Here is a 20346-nt window from a genome sequence, read left to right as displayed (position 1 = left end):
CCATTAAACTGTAAGTGTCCTAAAGGCAAGATCATGTTCCTCTTGCTTAGCTGCTGTTTCCAGAATTTAACATCTGTACCTGGCACATAAAATACATTCAACAAAAACATCCTCAACCTTTAGGGTGCATAAGAATCATATAAAGTGCTTGTGAAATACTTCCACTGAAAATCCTTATTTCAGCAAGTGGAGCTCAAGAGTATAGTTTTACCAAATTTTAAAGTTGAATCTGATACAAAGGATCTGAAACAACACTATCAAGAACACCATTATGATGGGGGGGGGTGGGCTGTAAAAGAATATTATTTGAAATATATTCTAACATATGGAATAAAATAGAGTCTTTCATCCGCCATCAAAGTAGAGAGGCCCTCTCATATCTTTCTTCAGTATGGAATTGCGACAACTTAAATCATTGTTTCCCTAGATGTGGTAAGATTACACATAAGGATCATTGGTGTGCTTACTTAAATATTCCTGAGCCCTTCCTTCTGTGGAAGAAAAGCCAATGAATATGAATGCTTTATAAACTCCTGCACAATTTAATATAATTAACAGAACTTCTGTCCTAAATGGAAATTGTATTAATGTAATGGCTATAAATGGGGAACATTCACTAATTCCAACTGAGAAATAGAAAATGGTGGTAAGATTTAAAGACACCAGTCCAATTTGATTCAGCAAAAAGGGAGAAGATCTAAAAGAAAATCACTATGATACCAGGTCTCTTGAAAACTCTTCAAGAGAGAGAAGCAGAACTCTCCATTCACTGAAGACAACATAGGAAGAAACAGACACAGAAGACAAAGGGTCAAGAGAAGCTAACCAAGAGAAAGTAGGATTTAGAGCCATTGATCCCTGTTATGACTGGAGGTTGAGAGAGAAGTAGAGCACGGGTCTGTGCTAACACTCACTGGCCAGCATGAGGCAAGGGTCTTCCATCTCAATCCTCCGCACCTGGGACTTCAGGAAGAGCTGGAAATCAATGCCTTTGGCTTGAGAGGGGGTGGTGAAAAATCGAGCAGGGATTCGAGAAGTGTCTTTGTGGTCCTCCTGACCAAAGCCCAGGCTGAAAAGGACATCTTCCGCATCTTCCTGCACCTTGTCCAGAATCTCTGAGATGCTGAAAAGTGGGGGTTTGGGTAAACACAGGAAGCTTTGAGAAACAGGGTAATCCAGACTATCTAATAAAAGTGTCAGGACACTGAGATACCTTTCTGGCCATTTCTCTATCACTGCAACCCAGAAAAGCATTCACTTCTCTGAATCTAAATTCTCTGTCTGAAACCTGGGAATTACAATCTGGCCTTGGTTTAAAAACTGAACATGATTCTATTAGAGTACTTCAAACAACTGATTAAAATGATTACAGATGAATGAAAATTTACTATGAGAGGGATCTGAAAAACCAAAATCAGTATAGTTGCAAAATTATCTGGGGTTGTGTTATTAACCAGTCAATTCCCATTTGCTATGTGATATAGCTGGCTTTTGCCAAGTGCTTTGTCATTTGCTTACGAGCTTGCACCAGTGGTTGGTGGAACAACCAGGCAATGAGTGTGTAAGCAACATAGAACTCATTTTATTCTCACCCTGAGGATAAAATTTTATCAATACAGCTGTGTTAGGTAGGCCTGTTTGTAGCACAATTTCAGGATAGAATCCCTGCATCTGTAGATCAAACACTTTCTGTCTCCAACATCCATCTATGTGCAAATCATTGCAGCACCAGGCTGGTGACACAAGAGCTCACTAACAGTACATTCCAAACATCAGTGAGAGTAGGGGTGCTGTGAATTATTTGAGGCTTTGACTAATCACTGTTAATCTCTTCAGAGAGGATGCCGGTGTTCAAAACTGAGATCATCTTGTTTAAGTAAAAGCTGGATAATTGGAACCCCTGGCTCTATTCTTGTGTGTTTCTCCTAACTGCTAATTTCATCTCCATGATCCCGAGTTTCCTTATCTGAATTGTCGTCATAAGACTATATCCCTGAGGAGGAAGGAGATCAAGGTGGCAGAGAAGGAAGATGCTGAGCTCACTGCCCTCAGTGAACACACCAAAACATACATCCACACAAGGAGCAGTTCTTGCTGAAAACAAACTGGATGGAGACAGGCAGAAAGACTCTTCGACAACTAAGGCTATAAAGAATGATCTACACGGAAGTGGGTAGGAAGAGAAGAGAAACGATCAGGTCAGGATCTGCATCCCTAGGAGGGGACAAAGAGGAGGAGGGAGGTCCCAGAGGCTCAGAGATCCTCCCTGGGGAATGGATGATTCAAACTACAAATTGGGCACCATAGCCCTCGAGTCTGATGCTGGGCAGAGGAGTCCCATTCGCTAGCTTGAAAACCAGTAGGACTAACAGGAGAGCAATAAGAACCGTGCTTGCAAAGATTATGCCCACACTTGCTTACTCCTGAAACAGGGATGAGGAAGCAGATTCAATGTGTCTGGGACTCTGGCCAGCTTCCTGAAACCTACACTGAGCATCCCTCCAGCTCTTCTCACTCGCTAGTGTAGTGCTCCACTAGGGTGGAGGCTGCCATTTGTGAAGACAGTGTGTAGCTGTTGGGGATGGAGCTGGCTTGGACCTGGCACTACATCTGAAAGGGGTGATGGCAGTCATTACTGTTGCTCCCAGAGAAGGCAGATCAAGAACGGGCTGAAACTCTAACTGAATTTGCCAGAACTTCTCCAGACTGTGCCCTAGCCTGCATTGGGTACCTGCTCTGGCCCTTCTTGCTCTAGCACTGTTCTCCTCCAGGGCAAAGGTACCAAACCTGGGATAGGGGAGAGCACACACTAAAAGGGAAGGGAATCAGCTCAGACCTGACCCTCAGGAATCCTGCTTCAAAAACTTAGGACACCATCTTGCCCTGGATAGGGACTTGTCAGTCACTGAGCACAGAAGCCCTGGCTCACACCTAACTTTGGCTCTAGCCAACGCCCTCACCCCCCCATCTCTAGCTGTACTTTCCACTAAGGTGAGAGTTCCCAGCACACTCTGGGGGAAGATGTGACTTGTGCTCATTTCAGATACAGCTCTTTTATAAAGCTACAGTCATCAAAGCAGTATGCTACTGGCACAAAAACAGACATACAGATCAATGGAACAGAACAGAGCCCAGAAATACACCCATGCATGTATAGTCTAATAATCTGTGATAAAGGGGGAAAGAATATACAATGGAATAAAAGATAGTTTCTTCAATAAATGCTGCTGGGAAAACTGGACAGCTGCATGTAAAATAATGAAATTAGAACATTTTCCTATCCCATATAAAAAATAAACTCAAAATGGATAAAGACAGTTCCATAAGAACAGAAACCATAAAACTCCTAGAAGAAAACACAGGCAGAACACTCTTGAACATAAATCACAGCAAAGTTTTTTTTGATCTGTCTCATAAGGCAAAGGAAACAAAAGCAAAAATGAACAAATGGGACCTGGTTAAACTTAAAACATTTTGCACAGCAAAGGAAATAATTTACAAAACGAAAAGAAAACCTACTGAATGGGAGAAAATATTTTCAAATGATATGACTGATAATGAGTTAATATAAAATGAATATATAGCTCATACAACTCATATCAAAAAATTGAAGAACCTAATTAGAAAATGGGCAGAAGACCTGAATAGATATTTTCCCAAAGAAGACATATAGATGGCCAATCGGCATGAAAAGATGTTCATCATTGCTAACGATTAGAAAACTAAAAATCAAAACTACACCTCACACTGGTCAGAATGGCCATCATGAAAAAGTCTACAAACAATACATGCTGGAGGGGGTATGGAGAAAAGGGAACTTTCTTGCACTGTTGGTGGGAATATAAATGAACACAACCACTATGGAGAACAGTATGGAGATTCCTTAAAAAGCTAGAAGTAAAATTACCATATGACCCAACAATCTGCTACTAGGCATTTATCCTGAAAAGTGAAAGTGAAAGTGAAATTGAAGTCGCTCAGTCGTGTCTGACTCTTTGTGATCCCATGGACTGTAGTCTACCAGGCTTCTTTGTCCATGGGATTTTCCAGGCCAGAGTACTAGAGTGGGTTGCCATTTCCTTCTCCAGGGGATCTTCCTGACACAGGGATCGAACCCAGGTCTCCTGCATTGCAGGCAGACGCTTTACCCTCTGAGCCATGCAGGCATTCATCCTGAGGAAACCATAATTGAAAAAGACACATGTACCAAAAGGCTCACTGCAGCACTGTTTACAATAGCTAGGGCATGGAAGCAACCTAGATGTCCATCAACAGAAGAATGGGTAAAGAAGTTGTGGTATATATAGAGATAGCCTAACCCTAACTCTAACCCTAACAACTATAGGCTACTCGTGGTATATATATATAGTGGAATATTACTCAACCATAAAAAGGAATGCATTTGAGTCAGTTCTAATGAAGTGGATGAACCTGAAGCCTGTTATACAGAATGAAGTAAGTCAGAAAGAGAAAAAAAAAATTAACACACACACACACACACACACACACACACACACACGGAACCTATTGGCAGAGCAGCAATGGAGATGTAGACATAGAGGACAAACCTGTGGACACAGGGCAAGGAGAGGGTGGGACGAACTGAGGGAATAGCATGGAAATACGTACATTACCATAAGTAAAATAGCCAATGAGAATTTGCTCTAAATCAAAAGTTCAAACCTGGCTCCCTGCGACAACTTAGTGGGGTGAGAGGTGGGAGGGAGGTTCAAGAGGGGGGCGATGTATACCAACGGCCGATTCATGCTGATGTGTGGCAGGAACCAACACAATATTGTAAAGCAATTATTCTCTAATTAAGAATGAATAAATTAAAAACAAGAAAATCAAGGGAAAAAAGATGTGGTATATATCGGCCATAAAAAGGATTGAAATAATACCATTTGCAGCAACACAGATCTAGAAATTATTATACTAAGTGAAGTAAGTCAGAGAAAGATAAATATCATATGATATTACTTACATGTGGAATCCAAAAAAATGATACAAACTTTATCAATGAACTTATTTACAAAATAGAAATAGACTCACAGACATAGAAAACAAGCTATGGTTACCAAAGGGGATAGCAAGGGATGAGAGATAAGTTAGGAGTTTGGGATTAACACATATATGCTACTATATATACAATGGGTAAACAATAAGGACCTACTATAGGAACACAGGAAACTATACTCAATATCTTGTAATAACCTATAATACAAAAGAATCTGAAAAAGAATATATATACATTTGAATCACTTTGCTGTACATATGAAGCATTGTAAATCAAATGTACTTCAAAAAGAGTTTTCTTTTAAATGCAGACATTTGAGTCTTACCCCCAGAGATTCTATGTTAACTGAATTGGGGTGTAAGGCTCAGTGAGTACAAATCACTAAAAATAGTAAATAAGCTAATAAGTCTGAGAACCAGGTTTGAGATTCAAACTTTGACTCCAAATACTGAACAATTTTTATAATAGCACACTAGTTCTCATCATTTTCCACCTTGTTTTAGAGTTATTGGTGTGTATTTTTTTTCACCCTATAGAATTGTTGAGCTCATGCAGGCAAAATTTTTATCTGCTTAATTTTCAAATTCCATACAGTCATTGCCTGGCCTGCATTTGGAGATACAAAATTGCTTGAATGAATCAATATTTTATCACCTCAACTGATCAATCAATTAATGGATACACTTATTGATTGTTTTGTTGTTGTTTAGTCACTAAGTCATGTCCAACTCTTTGCGACCCATGGACTGCAGCATGCCAGGTTTCTCTGTCCTTCACTATCTCTGGGAGTTTGCTGAAACTGATATCCAACTGATTGTTTACTGAGAACTTATTATAAGTCTGGGAAATGTGATGGGACCAATATTACACTTCCTGGGGTACAAAGTTCAGGGCAGGAGACACCTGCATTTTACACACAGCAACCAGCTCTGAGTAGTAGATATCTGTGCATCCCTGCTATTCTTTTTTTTTTTTCCTGCTATTCTTGAAGCACACTGTGACCCTTGTCAAGTATGTGACTGCATAAAAGCACTAGTAATAATATATCCCAGAAAAAAACTGGCAATGGTTCTAAGTTCCAGTCTCTTCTGCCTCTCATCTTCCCTGACCTTATACCCCTGCCGAACTTGGTACCTACCTTGAACTAGTCTTGTTGGTCCCACCAGTCATGCTGCTGGAAGCCAAACTGCAGCCAAGATCTAGTAGCTGTCCGGGCCGGGATGTCTCCAGGAAGCTCCTGCAGGGATCAATGCTGAAGACGTAACTAATCTTGTGAGCAGTCAGTCTGTACTCTGGCTTCTAGACATGCCCTGCAGGGCACAGTCACTCCCTGCTGGGTATGTTTGAACCATCTACTGTAAAAACTGAATCTATGGTCTCATTTCTGGTTGGAAATTTCACTCTCTATTGCGAAACTGCAGCTCTTTGTTTTTAATCTCTTGGACTCTGACGCCCACCCCAGTTCAGTAGCTCCTGAAGGAGGTATCACTCAGCCTGGCTGAAACTAACACTTACCTGGAGTAGAGTTTGCTGCTGGTGGCCAACAGTGTGGCTGGACAAGTAAGAGAAAGACAAAGTTAGAAGGAGAAATGAAAATCATCTGAGCTGCCCCTCTGAACTGAAACCTCGGCCCCTTCTGTTCCTCTCTGCTACTACTATAGGCCCGTAAACCCTATGAACCCTATTCTTTAGGAAAGTATATGAAGATTATCAAACATAGACCTGGAAGGGGGACAAACATGGCAGAGAAAAACTGGCCCCGAGCCTCTGAACTTCTGCACTGTGCCTGGTGTCCAGACAAGAGTTTCTCTGACCTGAGGAGGACAGAGTCATTCAGGCCCCCAGGCTAGTGCTCCTGTCTCACCACATGGGTCTCTTAGGGTCCCAGAAGACACAAGTGGGTTGCTGTACTTCCATCCTTCATTTCAGCCTTTGTCTTCCTCCAATGTAATCTCTCTCTTACACGCAGTACTCAGGCTGCTTGAGGCTTCTATATAGAAAACCATTTCAAAGATGTCTGGGCAGCCAGCTTTATGGTGATTTTATGTATTATCTTCCTAGGGGCCAAAGGAAAGCTCCAATGATGAACCAGTAAATGTCTTGATAGACTGGTGAGCAGACATTTCTGGGCATGTGATGCTTTCTGAGGTTTCCATTAGATCATATGGGATTGCTTTTTCCCTGCAGAGAAGACGCCAGGGATGGGCTGCTTCTTTCTGCAGTTCTCCCCTTCCAGTCTATCTTCATTCATCCAGTGGATAGCTGCTTCTTCAATCCCAACCTCGGAGAGCTGTGCCACTTACCCTCTGCTCCAAGGCTCAAGTCATCTTCAAAGCTGGTTCCATGGCTGGGGCACCCTATCAAATAATGAGGCAAGGGCTGCAGAAAATCAGGCTTGGACTCACACACATGCTCACACACTTATATACACATCTACAACCACACAATTACATCACACATCCACACATTTGCAAAACAACCCCAGCCATACATATACTAAAATCACATTCATAATTCTGATTAAAAATAATCATGTAAAATTTTTTTGTTTTGTAAAATTACCTATAATTAATCTGTCCCCAAATCACATAGTCATGTACACAGTCCTTTATCAAAGAATTAGCACATGTGGGTATGCACTCAGACACATAAACATACATACACAGACACACATTTTATAAAGCTCTTTTTCCATAGCAGTGATTATTAGCTGCTGCTGCTCCTGCTAAGTCGCTTCAGTGGTATCCGACTCTGTGAGACCCCAGAGATGGCAGCCCACCAGGCTCCCCAGTCCCTGGGATTCTCCAGGCAAGAACACTGGAGTGGGTTGCCATTTCCTCCTCCAATGCATGAAACTAAAAAGTGAAAGTGAAGTTGGTCAGTTGCGTCCAATTCTTTGTGACCCCATGGACTGCAGCCCACCAGGCTCCTCCACCCATGGGATTTTCCAGGCAAGAGTACTGGAGTGGGGTACCATTGCCTTATCTGATTACTAGCTGAGCAACCACTAACAGAAGATAAGCTCTGAGGACTAGTCAGCCTGTGGGGTCTCAGCCAACACTATCTTCCGGGCCTCCTGAATTGCCTTATGACTGTTACAGGTGTTCTGCAGGCAGCGAGGAGGCAGCATCTTAGGCATTCATATGCATGTGCAGGTACACACACACAGAGTGATGTCACTGTCTAAGGAGGATGAACAGGAGAATAAAGACTAGAGCCTCTACTTACCATTGTAGTTCAGCTGTCCTGCTTCCTCAAAAAACCCTTCTTCAGAGTATCTAAAAAGCAAAAAGAAACTCACAGGTTTAAATCACTACATTTTCAAAGGGGCTTTTCTTCAAATATCTCCCACAAGTTTATATAATTTTCTAATGAGAGTCACTAGTATTTAAATCACTTTTATGTTCAAGAAAATGGAGAGTGAAGATCTGACTGACAAATCCATAGAGGTAGTCAGAGGGCCCCATATTTTAAATTGGGCTGCCATCATGCTGACCACAGTGCCCCAAGTCAGCTTAGCAATAATTCTTCAGAAGCTAGGAAAGAAAGAATATGGAAACAAAACTGGAGAAATCTATTTATAGAAACAGGGGTTTGGGTGCCATAAACTTTCCATTACAAATGCAAATATTGAGACTAAGAAAAAATCTTTTAGGAGATCATCTTATTTACCCACCTCTCCTTCCTTTCCTCTGAGCTCCTTTCTTGGTGAATATCATGTCTTTCAGGAAGCAGTAGGAACGGCATTTTGGTTAAAGATTATGTTTCTACATTTTGAGATATGTGCTTTATCAAACATTCACTATCTCCACAAGAACAGATGAAAGTCAGCATACATAGTAGTGAGAAACAACTTTAAAAAGGGAGAAATTCACTGAAACAAATGAACAAAGTTGTCTACGGAAAAGCTTTGAATGGGGAACAGAGTACCTGGATTCTAGTCCTGGCTCCTTGCTGCTGCTCTGTTGTCAAATATATTAAGTAAGGGGATTTAGAGGCCTAGATATTATCGTTTTCTAAGTTCACTTTGAGCACTGATGTGTTATGAGTTTTATAGTTGGCTTTCCTGAAAGTTTTAAAAATGGAAGTTGCACATGATGCTTTGAATATAATCTCAAATTGAGGCTGGAATAGAGGGGAATTGCTAAAGCGAATTAACAGGGAAACTGACTGGAAAGCAGCCATTGGAGCTGTTCTTAAATAAGTCTTCTTTATTCAGTGATCCAGGCAGCTCTCAGGCTATCAGAGTATCAGTTCATGAAATGTTTCATAATGAAAATGGGCTTACAGACACAGTAGAACAAACTATGGTTAATTTTACAAAATAAATCACTATATATTACTGGTACTTTCCTTTAAATAGTGAAAAAATCAACAATATTTTCTAAAATCTGGATTTTTACATGTCCTCATAAGAAAAACATCAATGTGTGTTATAAAATGTAGAATTATACTCAAGGTAATTAAGAATGGGTAACTCTAATGAACACAATTAGAACTACAAATATATACTTTTGTTCCTAATATATAATTGCATAAAAACATATGTTATAATAACAACAAACCTGTGTTAGTACATAGAACATCACAAATACTAGTATAAATTAATATTTCCTACTACTATTAAAAGACATTATGGTAGCTGATGCAGTCAGCTACTAGAATGACAAGATCTACTGCTGCATTTAATGCTTGCGCTGTCAGTACACAGTAATGCAACTGCTAAAGCCCACTATTAATATGACTACAATAAAACACACTATTGTTGCATTTCTAGGTATGCCATCAATGGAAATGCCCGTATATATTCACCAAAAGAAATAATATATATAATAACCCAGAATCAGGAGACTCCCAAATCTCTAGTTATTGTAAAGTGGATAATTTGCATGATGGATAGATAGACAGGGCTACACAATGAAAAAGAAGGACCTATTGCTGGATGAAAATGCGTGGATGAACATCACAAACTTAAGGCTGAACAAAAGAAGCACACATAAAAAAATGCATATAGTATGATTCCCTTTATATAAAGTTTAAAAAGTACAAAACTTATCCATGCTGCTACAAGTCAAGGTACTGGTTACCCTTGGAAGTAGGACAGTGAACGGAAGGGGACACAAGGGGCTTCTGGAGTGCAGGCAATGTTTCACTTCAGATTTTTCAGATTTCATCACTCTATTCCCTTGAGAAAAGTTACTGAACCATATAGTTAATCCTCACTTGTTTTTCAGTAAATATTTTATACTTCTATGTGATTTATACTGCTCTTATTTTAACAGGTTTTTTTTTGAGGTACAATTGATATACAAGGAACAGCACATATTTAATGTGTATAACTTGATAAGCTTGGACATATGTAAACACTTGTGATACCATCCATCACCAATCAAGGAAACAGACATATCCAACAATTCCCAGGGTATCTTCATCTCCCTTTGACTTTTTTTTTGAAATAAGAACACTTAACATGAGATCTACCATCTAAACAAATTTTGAAGTGCCCAATACCATCTTGTTAACTACAGGCACTACGTTGTACAGCACTGGTCGCTAGAATGTATTCATCTAACATAGCTGGAATTTATATTCATTGAGTTGTACAATTTATCTTAAAAATAAAAATTCTACTGATGTGTATACTACAATAAAATTTACATTAAAATACCACTGATAAAATTCCTTATTTGTCCAAAACAAAATTTGGTAACACAAGATTTGTTGGATATGCATCCTTTGTTTCTGTTTTCTAGTTGTGCTCTAGCAGGCATTTCTACAGTCTATATATGAGGACCAGCTCAGGCTGACCCTTGCTTTTCTATGTGTATGTGGGATACACAACAGAAGTATGGACAAAAGCCTGGATCTGTTATGTCTTCTCACTGAGAATGATGGTCTGACATTTCACAGCCCTCATCCAAGTCCCAGGCCTTTCATGAGTTATTGCTTAGGACATAAAATCAATGACTAGACACTAGATCCAGAGCTTGCTCCTCTCCCTATTTGCATTGAAAGGTCCCTTAGCATCATTTCATTCTGACACGGAAGGGCCAAGTTACTGCTCTTCCTATATACCCAATTCATAAACGAAGAGTACAAAGGAGTATTGAACTGTGGGAAGCATTTTAAATCCTGGGACAGTTATTACACACCCAAACCTGCAAGCATTCCCATTAACATCATCCCTTTAATTCCCTGTATTTTTATTACACTTAATTGACTTTTGAAGTCAAAAAATTTTGAACCAGATTATGACAATCAATAAAGACAATATGTTTAATAAACAACAACAACAACAAAAAACACAAAATAAATCCTTCCTGGCCTTACCTCCCAGAGCAGAGTTAAAATAAACAACCTTGGATTATGCAGTGCTATTTATTTCCTACCAAATCAACCAGGATGGGTTTATTTTTATGTTAATAAACAAGTTTAGATGAAAGGCTATATCAAAAAAAAAAGAAAGGCTGTACCAAGCTTGAGACATTTCTGGAAAGGAAATAAAGAGCAGGCAGTAGTTTTTAAGTTCTGAGAATTCATTATCACACAAGTGATCACACTTAAACAGGTCACAGAAGCTTTCCCTCCGTGTCTGAGTAGACTGAGCCAAAAATGGGACAGCCTGTTGGGGGTGTGGGGCCTCAAATGTTAAGAGTTTCTCAGGAAAGAAATGCTATAATCTGAAGTCCCTATTCCACTTAGTCAATGCTTTGAATAACCAGGGTCAATGCTTAGCCCTTCCTGTGTTCTGTTGTAGAAATAAACAGTATAATGATTCATAATGATGAATTACTCTGATTGTAAGAACAGTTAGGTTTTTAACTCCTCTTCTGTCATGCAGTCTAAGACTCCGATCCAAAGGGAAAAGTAATGGAGCAGGGGTCTGGAATTTAGCTGTCATTCACTATGGCTGCCAATTTCCATCCTTCTTGGTTTTAGACCAGATCCAGTCTGTGTTTCCAGACCTTCAGTGTTTCCAGACCTTCACCCTAACTTAGTCTCAGCCCAGAGAGGCACTTGACTCACAGCCGTAACCCCCACACTCACCCAATTCTTTACAGACCCCTCTCACTCATTTCAACCTCACTTCTAATTATTAGGCCCAATTAAAATTCATGTCCCTGTCTCTGAGTCCTCCAGTCAGGACACCCAACCATCAACCATGCTCAACACACCCCTTTGCTGGCACTTACCCACAATCTTGAAGCCAGTCTTCAATCTTGTTGATTGGATTTCCTAGAAAAGTCAGATATTGGATCACTGTGGGGACTGAAGGATATCAGACTTCCTCCCTGGAACTCACCTTGTTCCACAAATTTATCTTTATTCAAGCCACCTCATGAACCCTTTATATTCCCATGAAACTTTCCCTTAAGATATAAGAGTGATATGCTGCTGCTGCTGCTGCTAAGTCACTTCAGTCGTGTCTGACTGTGTGACCCCATAGATGGCAGCCCACCAGGCTCCCCCATCCCTGGGATTCTCCAGGCCAGAACACTGGAGTGGGTTGCCATTTCCTTATCCAATGCATGAAAGTGAAAAGTGAAAGTGAAGTCACTCAGTCGAGTCCAACTCCTAGCGATCCCATGGACTGCAGTCCACCAGGCTCCTCCATCCACGGGATTTTCCAGGCAAGAGTACTGGAGTAGGGTGCCATTGCCTTCTCCGCAAAAGTGATATACCCATGTAAAAAAAACAGTGAACATCTCTTTTCTCTTGGCCTCTGTGCCCCCTTTCTCCCAGAAACTTGGGAAATATCCCAAGGTTTGGGAACAAATACTGTTGGGATTTGCCTCATTGTTTGACATCAGAGATGATGTAAAGTTCAAGAGAGTGAATATTTTGCCATGTTCAGTTAAAAGTATGCAGTCTATTATAGGTTGACACATTGGTTGACCTGATTTATGCAGAATTTGCTATTCAGATAGTGTAGCTTTAGTATGCTGCATATGATACTGGCAGCCTGGGAGTTCATAGATGGACTTGGGACCCAGCAGATTTGAAACATGTATATGGAGTTTAAGAAATTTATTTTCCAGGTGCAACCCCCATCTAACTAAATTTTTTCTTCACCTTGTACGCTTGACAGCTGAAAAGACCATAACATGGGAGTAATAATGGGTCAAAATTTACAAAATAAAATACTGTTTCGGTGTGAAAAAAAAAATAAAGAAAAAAGAAAGAAAAAACAAGAAAAACAGCACAATTTTGCTTTTGTCCTTTTTGTTTCCTATCAAATAAGCAAAGGTAGGCTTATTTACATAAGATTTCTTTTTTAGTTTTCAATCATGTCTGTAGCATCATTTGAACCTCCAAGAAGTTCTGAGAGGCATGTGGAAAAGGTACTACTACTATTTCAGGCACTAATACTTCAATTATCAAATATGTCCTAGAGGAGTGAGCGACTTGCCAAAGGTCACATTGGCAACTGAGCAGCAGCCAGAGTCCAGGCGCCAAGACTGAGTGTAGCTTTGTCACACAGACAACAGAGAAACACTCCAAACAGTCACAGAGATCCCCGGCCTGGGGTCCTCACAGCTGCTCAAGATGACGCAAAGTGTGCCTCTTCCTCTTTCTCAATCTTATGCCCTTTCTTTCCTACACAATTCATACCTTATGTTACTGTCTTCATGGTCTTCCCTTGAGCTCTTTTAACCCAGTCAAAATGAGCCACAAGGAGTGAGAGTGAAAGCCACTCAGTTGTGTCCGACCTTTTGCGACTCCATGGACTATACAATTCGTGGAATTCTCCAGGCCAGAACACTGGAGTGGGTAGCCTTTCCCTTCTCCAGAGATCTTCCTAACCCGAGGATCAAACCCAGGCCTCCCTCACTGCAGGCGGATCCTTTACCAGCTGAGCCACAAGGGAAGCCCAAGAATACTGGAGTGGGTAGCCTCTCCCATCTCCAGAGGATCTTCCCAACCCAGGATTCGAACCGGGATCTCCTGCATTGCAGGCGGATTCTTTACCAACCGAGCTATCAGGGAAGAAACTGGGGACCCTCTGCTTGCACGGCAGACCTGGGCATCTGCCACATATTCCCTATCACAAGCCTCTCTGTTTGGCCTCCTTACCTTCCTGGAAAACGTCATCCAAGCCAGAGGGCTCGGCATCTGGGACATTCTGCAGGGCTGCTGCAGCCTCTTCCTCCAGGACCTGGGTCTGCCAGTGCCGGCTCTGACGGAGCCAGGCCCTGCGTCTCTCCCAGGACGTGGGGCTCAGCACAGAGCCCTCCATGGCGCCACTTCAGACTTCAGGGCCTCTGGCCACAGAGACGCTATCCTGAGAGTTGGAACACAGTGATACACTGTCATCCTGTGTTCAGAATCCACCACCCCCAGGGTTGCCCCCACATTTTCCCAGCTCTGCACAAAGGAACATAACCCTCTGCCTATTCAGGAGCTGGGAGGAGATGTCTGTTTCTTAAAAAAAAAAAAAAAAAAGGAATGCTGTGAACAACGTAAACACCAGGGCAAGGCTTTCAAATCTGGAAACTTGAAACATCGTATGATTTAAGGGACAATGAGAAAGGGCTGCCTCTCATGATAGGTGAGATGCTGTGTTAGAAAACATTTTCTTTAATTCTTAAGAATTTTGTCTCCCAGAATATTCCATTGAAATGAAAATATCTTTAAATTTGCAATGTATAAATTTCACTTTATTTGATCTTCATAAAGATATATGAAAGGAGAAAAATTAGATCTCAAAGGTTAAACCAATTTTCTAAAGGTCTCACAACCAGGATGTCACTCTAACTACAGTCATTCTGGGCTTGTTTTGTTTCCATTTAACATAGGATTTCTCTGGGGGAAATGGGGGTGGGAGAATCCCATAATAAAAACAACATGGAGACACTGTTGTTATTGTTGTTGTTCAGTCACTAAGTCATGTCCAACTTTTTGTGATCCCATGGACTGTAGCACACCAGGCTTCCCTGTCCTTCACTGTCTCCTGGAGTTTGCTCAAATTCATGTCTGTTGAGTTGGTGATTCAGCCCAATAATCTCATCCGCTGTCACCCTCTTCTCCTTTTGCCTTCAACCTTTCCCAGCATCAGGGTCTTTTCTATTGAGTTGGCTCTTCACATCAAGTGGCCAAAGTATTGGAGCTTCAACTTCAGCATCAGTTCTTTCAATGAATATTCAAGGTTGATTTCCTTTAGTGTTGGCCAATTTGATCTCCTTAAAGTCCAAGGGACACTCAAAGCTCTTCTCCAGCACCATGGTTCGAAACCATCAATTCTTTGGTGCACAGCCTTCTTCATGGTCCAACTCTCACACCCATACATGACTACTGGAAAAACCATAGCTTTGACTATACGGACCTTTGTTAGCATAAAGGTGATGTCTCTGCTTTTTAATATACTATCTAGGTTTGTCATAGCTTTCCTTCCAAGGAGCAAGCGTCTTTTAATTTCATGGCTGCAGTCACCTTCTGCAGTGATTTTGGAGCCCAAGAAAATAAAATCCGTCAGTGCTTCCACTCCCCCCCCCCCCTTCTATTTGCTGTGAAGTGATGGGACCAGATGCCATGATCTTAGTTTTTTTAAGGTTAAATTTCAAGCCAGCTTTTTCACTCTCCTCTTTCACCATCATCAAGAGGCTCTTTAGTTTTTCTTCACTTTCTGCCATTATAGTGGTATCATCTGCATATCTGAGGTTATTGATATTTCTGCTGACGTCTTGATTCCCACTTGTGATTCATCCAGCCCAGCATTTTGCATGATGTACTCTGCATATAAGTTAAATAAGCAGGGTGACAAGGGTGACAATATAGTTTTGTCATACTCCTTTCCCAATTTTGAACCAATCAGTTGTTTCATGTCTGGTTCTAATGGTTGCTTCTTGACCTGCATACAGGTTTCTCAGGAGGCAGGTAAGGTGTTCTGGTACTCTCATCTCTAAGAATTTTCCAGTTTGTTGTGATCCACACAGTCAAAGGCTTTAGTGCAGTTGATGAAGCAGATGTAGATGTTTCTTTTCCGTAATTTCTGGATCAATTAGTAGTTACCACCTCCAGAATCATCACCTTCTAATTTGTCATCTTGGGTTTTTCCCTGGCTCTGAGTTAATTCCCTAGTTCATCAGTGTGCTAATATTTCATTTAACACTGCCTAATCAACACTTGTGTGTTTTTCCAAGTGATGCATTCCAATGGTACAAGCCACTTATTTGAAGAGGAAAACAGAAGGGATGAATCATTCAGTTGTGCAAATAGAGCTTAAAAGATCTGAGGCTAAGATACTGTAACTTGCTTATACTCTGTCGTCCCACCTCTTCTCCACCAGCTGCACTCACAACTTCCACAGTGAACAGGTGGAGGTGGGACCACCCGTCATCCCTGCAGCTGCCATAAACACTCCATCCTCATACCTACACCTTTATCTGTCAGAGTTAGGAAAAATAAAAGGGGGGAAAATAAGAAGAAAGCCAGTTTCCAGAGACTCCTGCTTTTCAAACTCTTAAAAACAAAACCATCAGTGAAGCATTAATTTAGGCACTAAAATAGCTGTTTTTGAAAAGAACATCCTAAATATAAAAGCCTTCCTAAGACAAAAAAATTGTTTTGGATGCTTCTGTTTGTTACTGATAAAATATATTCAGAGGAAAAGGATACATAATCACTGCTGTCTGATCTAAATTCTTTTACTTCAGGTCAAGCCTAAGGCATATTTTTCCCCCCAAGGAGAGACAGCAGTTGGGACTGCGCAACTTTATTAACCCTTGGCACTGGGCTCTTTGTCCACAGCCAGTGCCTTTGAGGGGAAATTAAATGATTGAATGAAACCTGTGATGCAGAGTGAAGCCACAAAGAGCGGTAGCAGAGAGAATTTGTTGTCCTTTGGCTAAAGCTGCTGTGAGGTGATAAAACAAGGATGAAACTGCCACTGTAAAGAATTTAGGGAGAGAGTCTAAAAAACCATCTTAGCCTGCATTTACCTGGTCCTGTACCACCATCCAAAGCATTTAATAGGTTGGCATCAGTCAGACTGGGGAAGAAGATAGCAAAGGTTGACTTGCCTGTTGTCTTTAATTTCCAGAGCAAATGAACCTCACCTAAATCACAGGAAATCTTCAGCTCACCAGAACTTATTTGGGGATGAGGGGAATTTAAAAGGAAGTCAGAAAGGCAGGCAGAGAGGAAGGAAAGAAAGAGGGAAAGAAGTGAGAGAAGAAAGTCGGGAAGGGAGGGAAGAAGTGAAGGAAGGAGGGAAAGAAGGAAGGAAAATGGATTCCCACATTCAGCCACTTGCTAAAGTGTAACTTTGGCAAATTCACCCCCTTTCTCTGGGCTCGTTTTCTCAGTGAGGATGCTGTATTCAAGCACTGTGTCAGAATCTCACTGAGATGAGAGATAGAGGCCTATACTTGGGTTTTAACATCCTCCATGATGTGAATCTATCCTGTACTCCTCCTACTTCTTGGAAAATACATCACACTCATATAGACTCATTTCCCCTCTGTCCCCCGAAAATACTTATCTTTCTTTTAACCCCAGACTTTTCACACATTGTTTTCCCGTCTTCCCTGCCACCTCAGCCTTTGACACACTCAACCTGCAAAGCCCAGCTCTCAAGCAATTTCTCTGTGAAGCCAGGCCTGTCTTCCACAGCCTCCAGGCAACAGTCACTTTCACGTAGTTCCTTCCCTTCTTCATTGTTCTTATCACTAACATTATATTTTATTTGTTAATCTAATTCATTATTTACTCTTCTGATTAAAACAGAAGCTTCACCAGGACAGAGATTTTTCTCGGGGTTGTTCACTGCTCTGTCCCTGTTGCCTAAACAGAATTTAACTGGTTTTCTCCAATCTCTGCCACACTTGGATTATAGAGATGGGTTCATGGGGCATTGTGTGGGAACACTAAAAGTACAGCAATATTCCGAGGCAGAAAGAAATAGAATTGTCTGGTTAGTGGTAGCAGAAGTTCGAAGCTGGAAGATAAGAAACTGAGTGTTCTTTGTGGAAATCTGGAGGAAGTGGCAAATGATTATCAGGCAAGCACATCAGCAGTGAGACTGTTAGAACTGAGGGATGTATGCACACAGCTGTCAGGATGTCACCTTGGAAGGTATGGAGGGGTGGCTTGTAATAGAGAAAAGGTATGGAGGTATTTCCTCCAAACAAGTCATACAAAAACACATACCTGTGTGTACAGTGGAGTTTGGTGCAATGAAAAAAGCATTGACTGGGAGTTTGGAGACTTGGGCATTCTTCCAAACTTGCTGTCCAATTAACTGACTTCTGGTAAGTCAATCAGATTTTCTACTTGGGCATTGACTTTGTTCTCTAGAAAGTGAATTGGTGGCAATGAATGTTATAGAGTTTGCCTCTAATAATAACATTTATGAATTTATTCTAGCTGAATTTGAAATATTTGTAGGAATAATACTGTACAAAAGAAGCATTTGTGTAGTTTTTCCTGTAAGAATTAGAAAATGGTCCAGTGGCCTCGGGAGTTACTTCCTACTTAAGAAATTTACCTTCAATTAACACTGATTTATGAGGGCTTCCCTGGTGACTCAAACAGTAAAAAATCTGCCTCCAATGCAGGAGACTCGGGTTTGATCCCTGGGTTTGGAAGGGCCCCTAGAGAAGGGAATGACTACCCATTCCAATATTCTTGCCTGGAGAATTCCATGGACAGAGGAGCCTGGTGGGCTATGGTCCATGAGGTTACAAAGAAACAGACATGATTGAGTGTATAGCACTTTCACTTTCATGAGGTTCCAGACTTAAAACTTCCTGGTGACCTAGGAGAGTGGTAAGCCTGGATGAGGAAGGCTGAAAGAGGGAGACCAAAAGAGTGTGACTCAGTCAGGAGAGCTCATGGACCCCCGGCACTTCTTGAGCTTCTCTGATCCTTTGCCTTAGTTTATACAGTTTCATCCACCTTCCTCTCTACCCAACCATATGCTATCTATCCTTTGAAGACCTTCTCAAGTCATCTCTGTTCTCTTACCCACCTCTAGCACCCAGCACAGGTACCTATATAACATTCAGCAAGATATGTGTGTCTACATTTCTTGTCATTATCCACCAATGCTTGAACCTCTCTCCTAAATCGTACTCAGGAAATTGCACAGTACCTCACAACAGAAGGGGCTCAGTAGACACTGTACCTAGAAGCAAGAATCGCACTGGTGCTGAAAAATTACCCTCATCTAGTCTATGTCCTAGGACAGAGACTCCACATGGTCTCAAATTCTAATGTATCAGTATATGTTTTATATACATTTTAATGTAGAGGAAGACGGCTTGGGGCATAGTCACACCAAGGCTTTGTTGCTAGAACGTAGGGCCACACAAGTCTTACTGAATTTATAAGCTGAAACTATCAAATCCTCCTATTCTAAAAAACAAAAACACACAAAAAAACCTGTCTTCCAGAATTTTCCGTTGTAAATTTTTACTCCTTGTTCAAAAGTTCCTTTGGGATTTGAGTACCATCTTTCTTAATGCTGGTTTATATTATAATCTTATATTAATCTATCTTCTGTAAGGATGGATGTCTGATAAATTTTCTCTGATGTTTCCATTAACTATTTCCCCCCGCCCCCTAAAAAAGGCAACAAAAATGCCACACTGGTTTTATTGCTACTTGCCTAAATCACTCCAAAATCTTCTTTCCCCTTCTGCTACCATTTTCAGTCCTTTGTCTTTGCCTTCCCTACATTTCTCTAGAGATTTACTCCCCAAATATTTCTCCATCATCTGTTGAGTGTTCTGGAAACTGACTACAACCAAACAGAGAAGGAGTAAATTCTCTTTGTTCTGAGCATGTTATAGTTAAAAGAAAAAATTTCAGCAGATAGGATGGAAGTTAGACAAGAAAAATCACCATTTGTGGTTTAAGACTAGGGAGTTGTTTAAGAGCTTTGAAAGGAATATCTTCCAACCAAAATCATCAGCAGAAGCAGTAGCTTTTGTAGCAGAGAAAATCTTTATGGGTATGTGATTTTTACTATACTGAGATCATCACTTACTTCCAGTATCTCTTTTCTAAGGAATGTAGTCTGAGATTCACTTAATATTAACATAGGCAAGTCAAAGTAATAGGTATTCATAATAACTGAGATGTATAGAATTCCTTATATTTACCCATAAAGCTTCTCCACAAACTACTCCACTTAATCCCCACAATCTCCTTGGAGCTAATTATTGTTATCTGAAGCTTGGAGTGATATGTGAGTGATCCAAGGTCATATATTTAAGATCTTGTGGTACTGAGCTTTAACCCACATTGATCTGACTCTAGCTGTATCATCTTCCCACTGGTAATAGCATATGAGGATAACCTAAGATCACCATGTAGATGTCAGCAGT

The 20346-nt window shown here is 40.8% G+C and overlaps 1 protein-coding gene across 9 annotated transcripts in view; it reads right to left on the bottom strand.

Annotated features, from left to right (window-relative positions):
* Positions 1-20346, bottom strand: part of TESPA1 (thymocyte expressed, positive selection associated 1) — a 35971-nt gene that overhangs the window by 11216 nt on the left and 4409 nt on the right. For 4 of the 9 annotated variants that reach the window (XM_069581037.1, XM_069581039.1, XM_069581041.1 and 1 more), the window contains 8 exons: positions 18167-18309; positions 14093-14300; positions 12211-12253; positions 8246-8295; positions 7321-7374; positions 6533-6569; positions 6156-6254; positions 915-1123 (listed from right to left, as the gene is read on the bottom strand). In XM_069581037.1, coding sequence (XP_069437138.1) covers positions 915-1123; positions 6156-6254; positions 6533-6569; positions 7321-7374; positions 8246-8295; positions 12211-12253; positions 14093-14255 — 655 coding nt within the window. In that variant the 5' untranslated portion in view covers positions 14256-14300; positions 18167-18309. Of the gene's footprint in view, positions 1-914; positions 1124-6155; positions 6255-6532; positions 6570-6881; positions 7075-7320; positions 7375-8245; positions 8296-12210; positions 12254-14092; positions 14301-18166; positions 18310-20346 lie in introns of those variants that run through there. The other 5 variants (XM_069581038.1, XM_069581043.1, XM_069581042.1 and 2 more) reach the window with 2 other exon arrangements.

Source organism: Ovis canadensis, chromosome 3 (genome assembly GCF_042477335.2).
Source record: "Ovis canadensis isolate MfBH-ARS-UI-01 breed Bighorn chromosome 3, ARS-UI_OviCan_v2, whole genome shotgun sequence".
NCBI lineage: Eukaryota > Metazoa > Chordata > Mammalia > Artiodactyla > Bovidae > Ovis > Ovis canadensis.
This window is presented reverse-complemented; position numbering and strand designations above follow the sequence as displayed.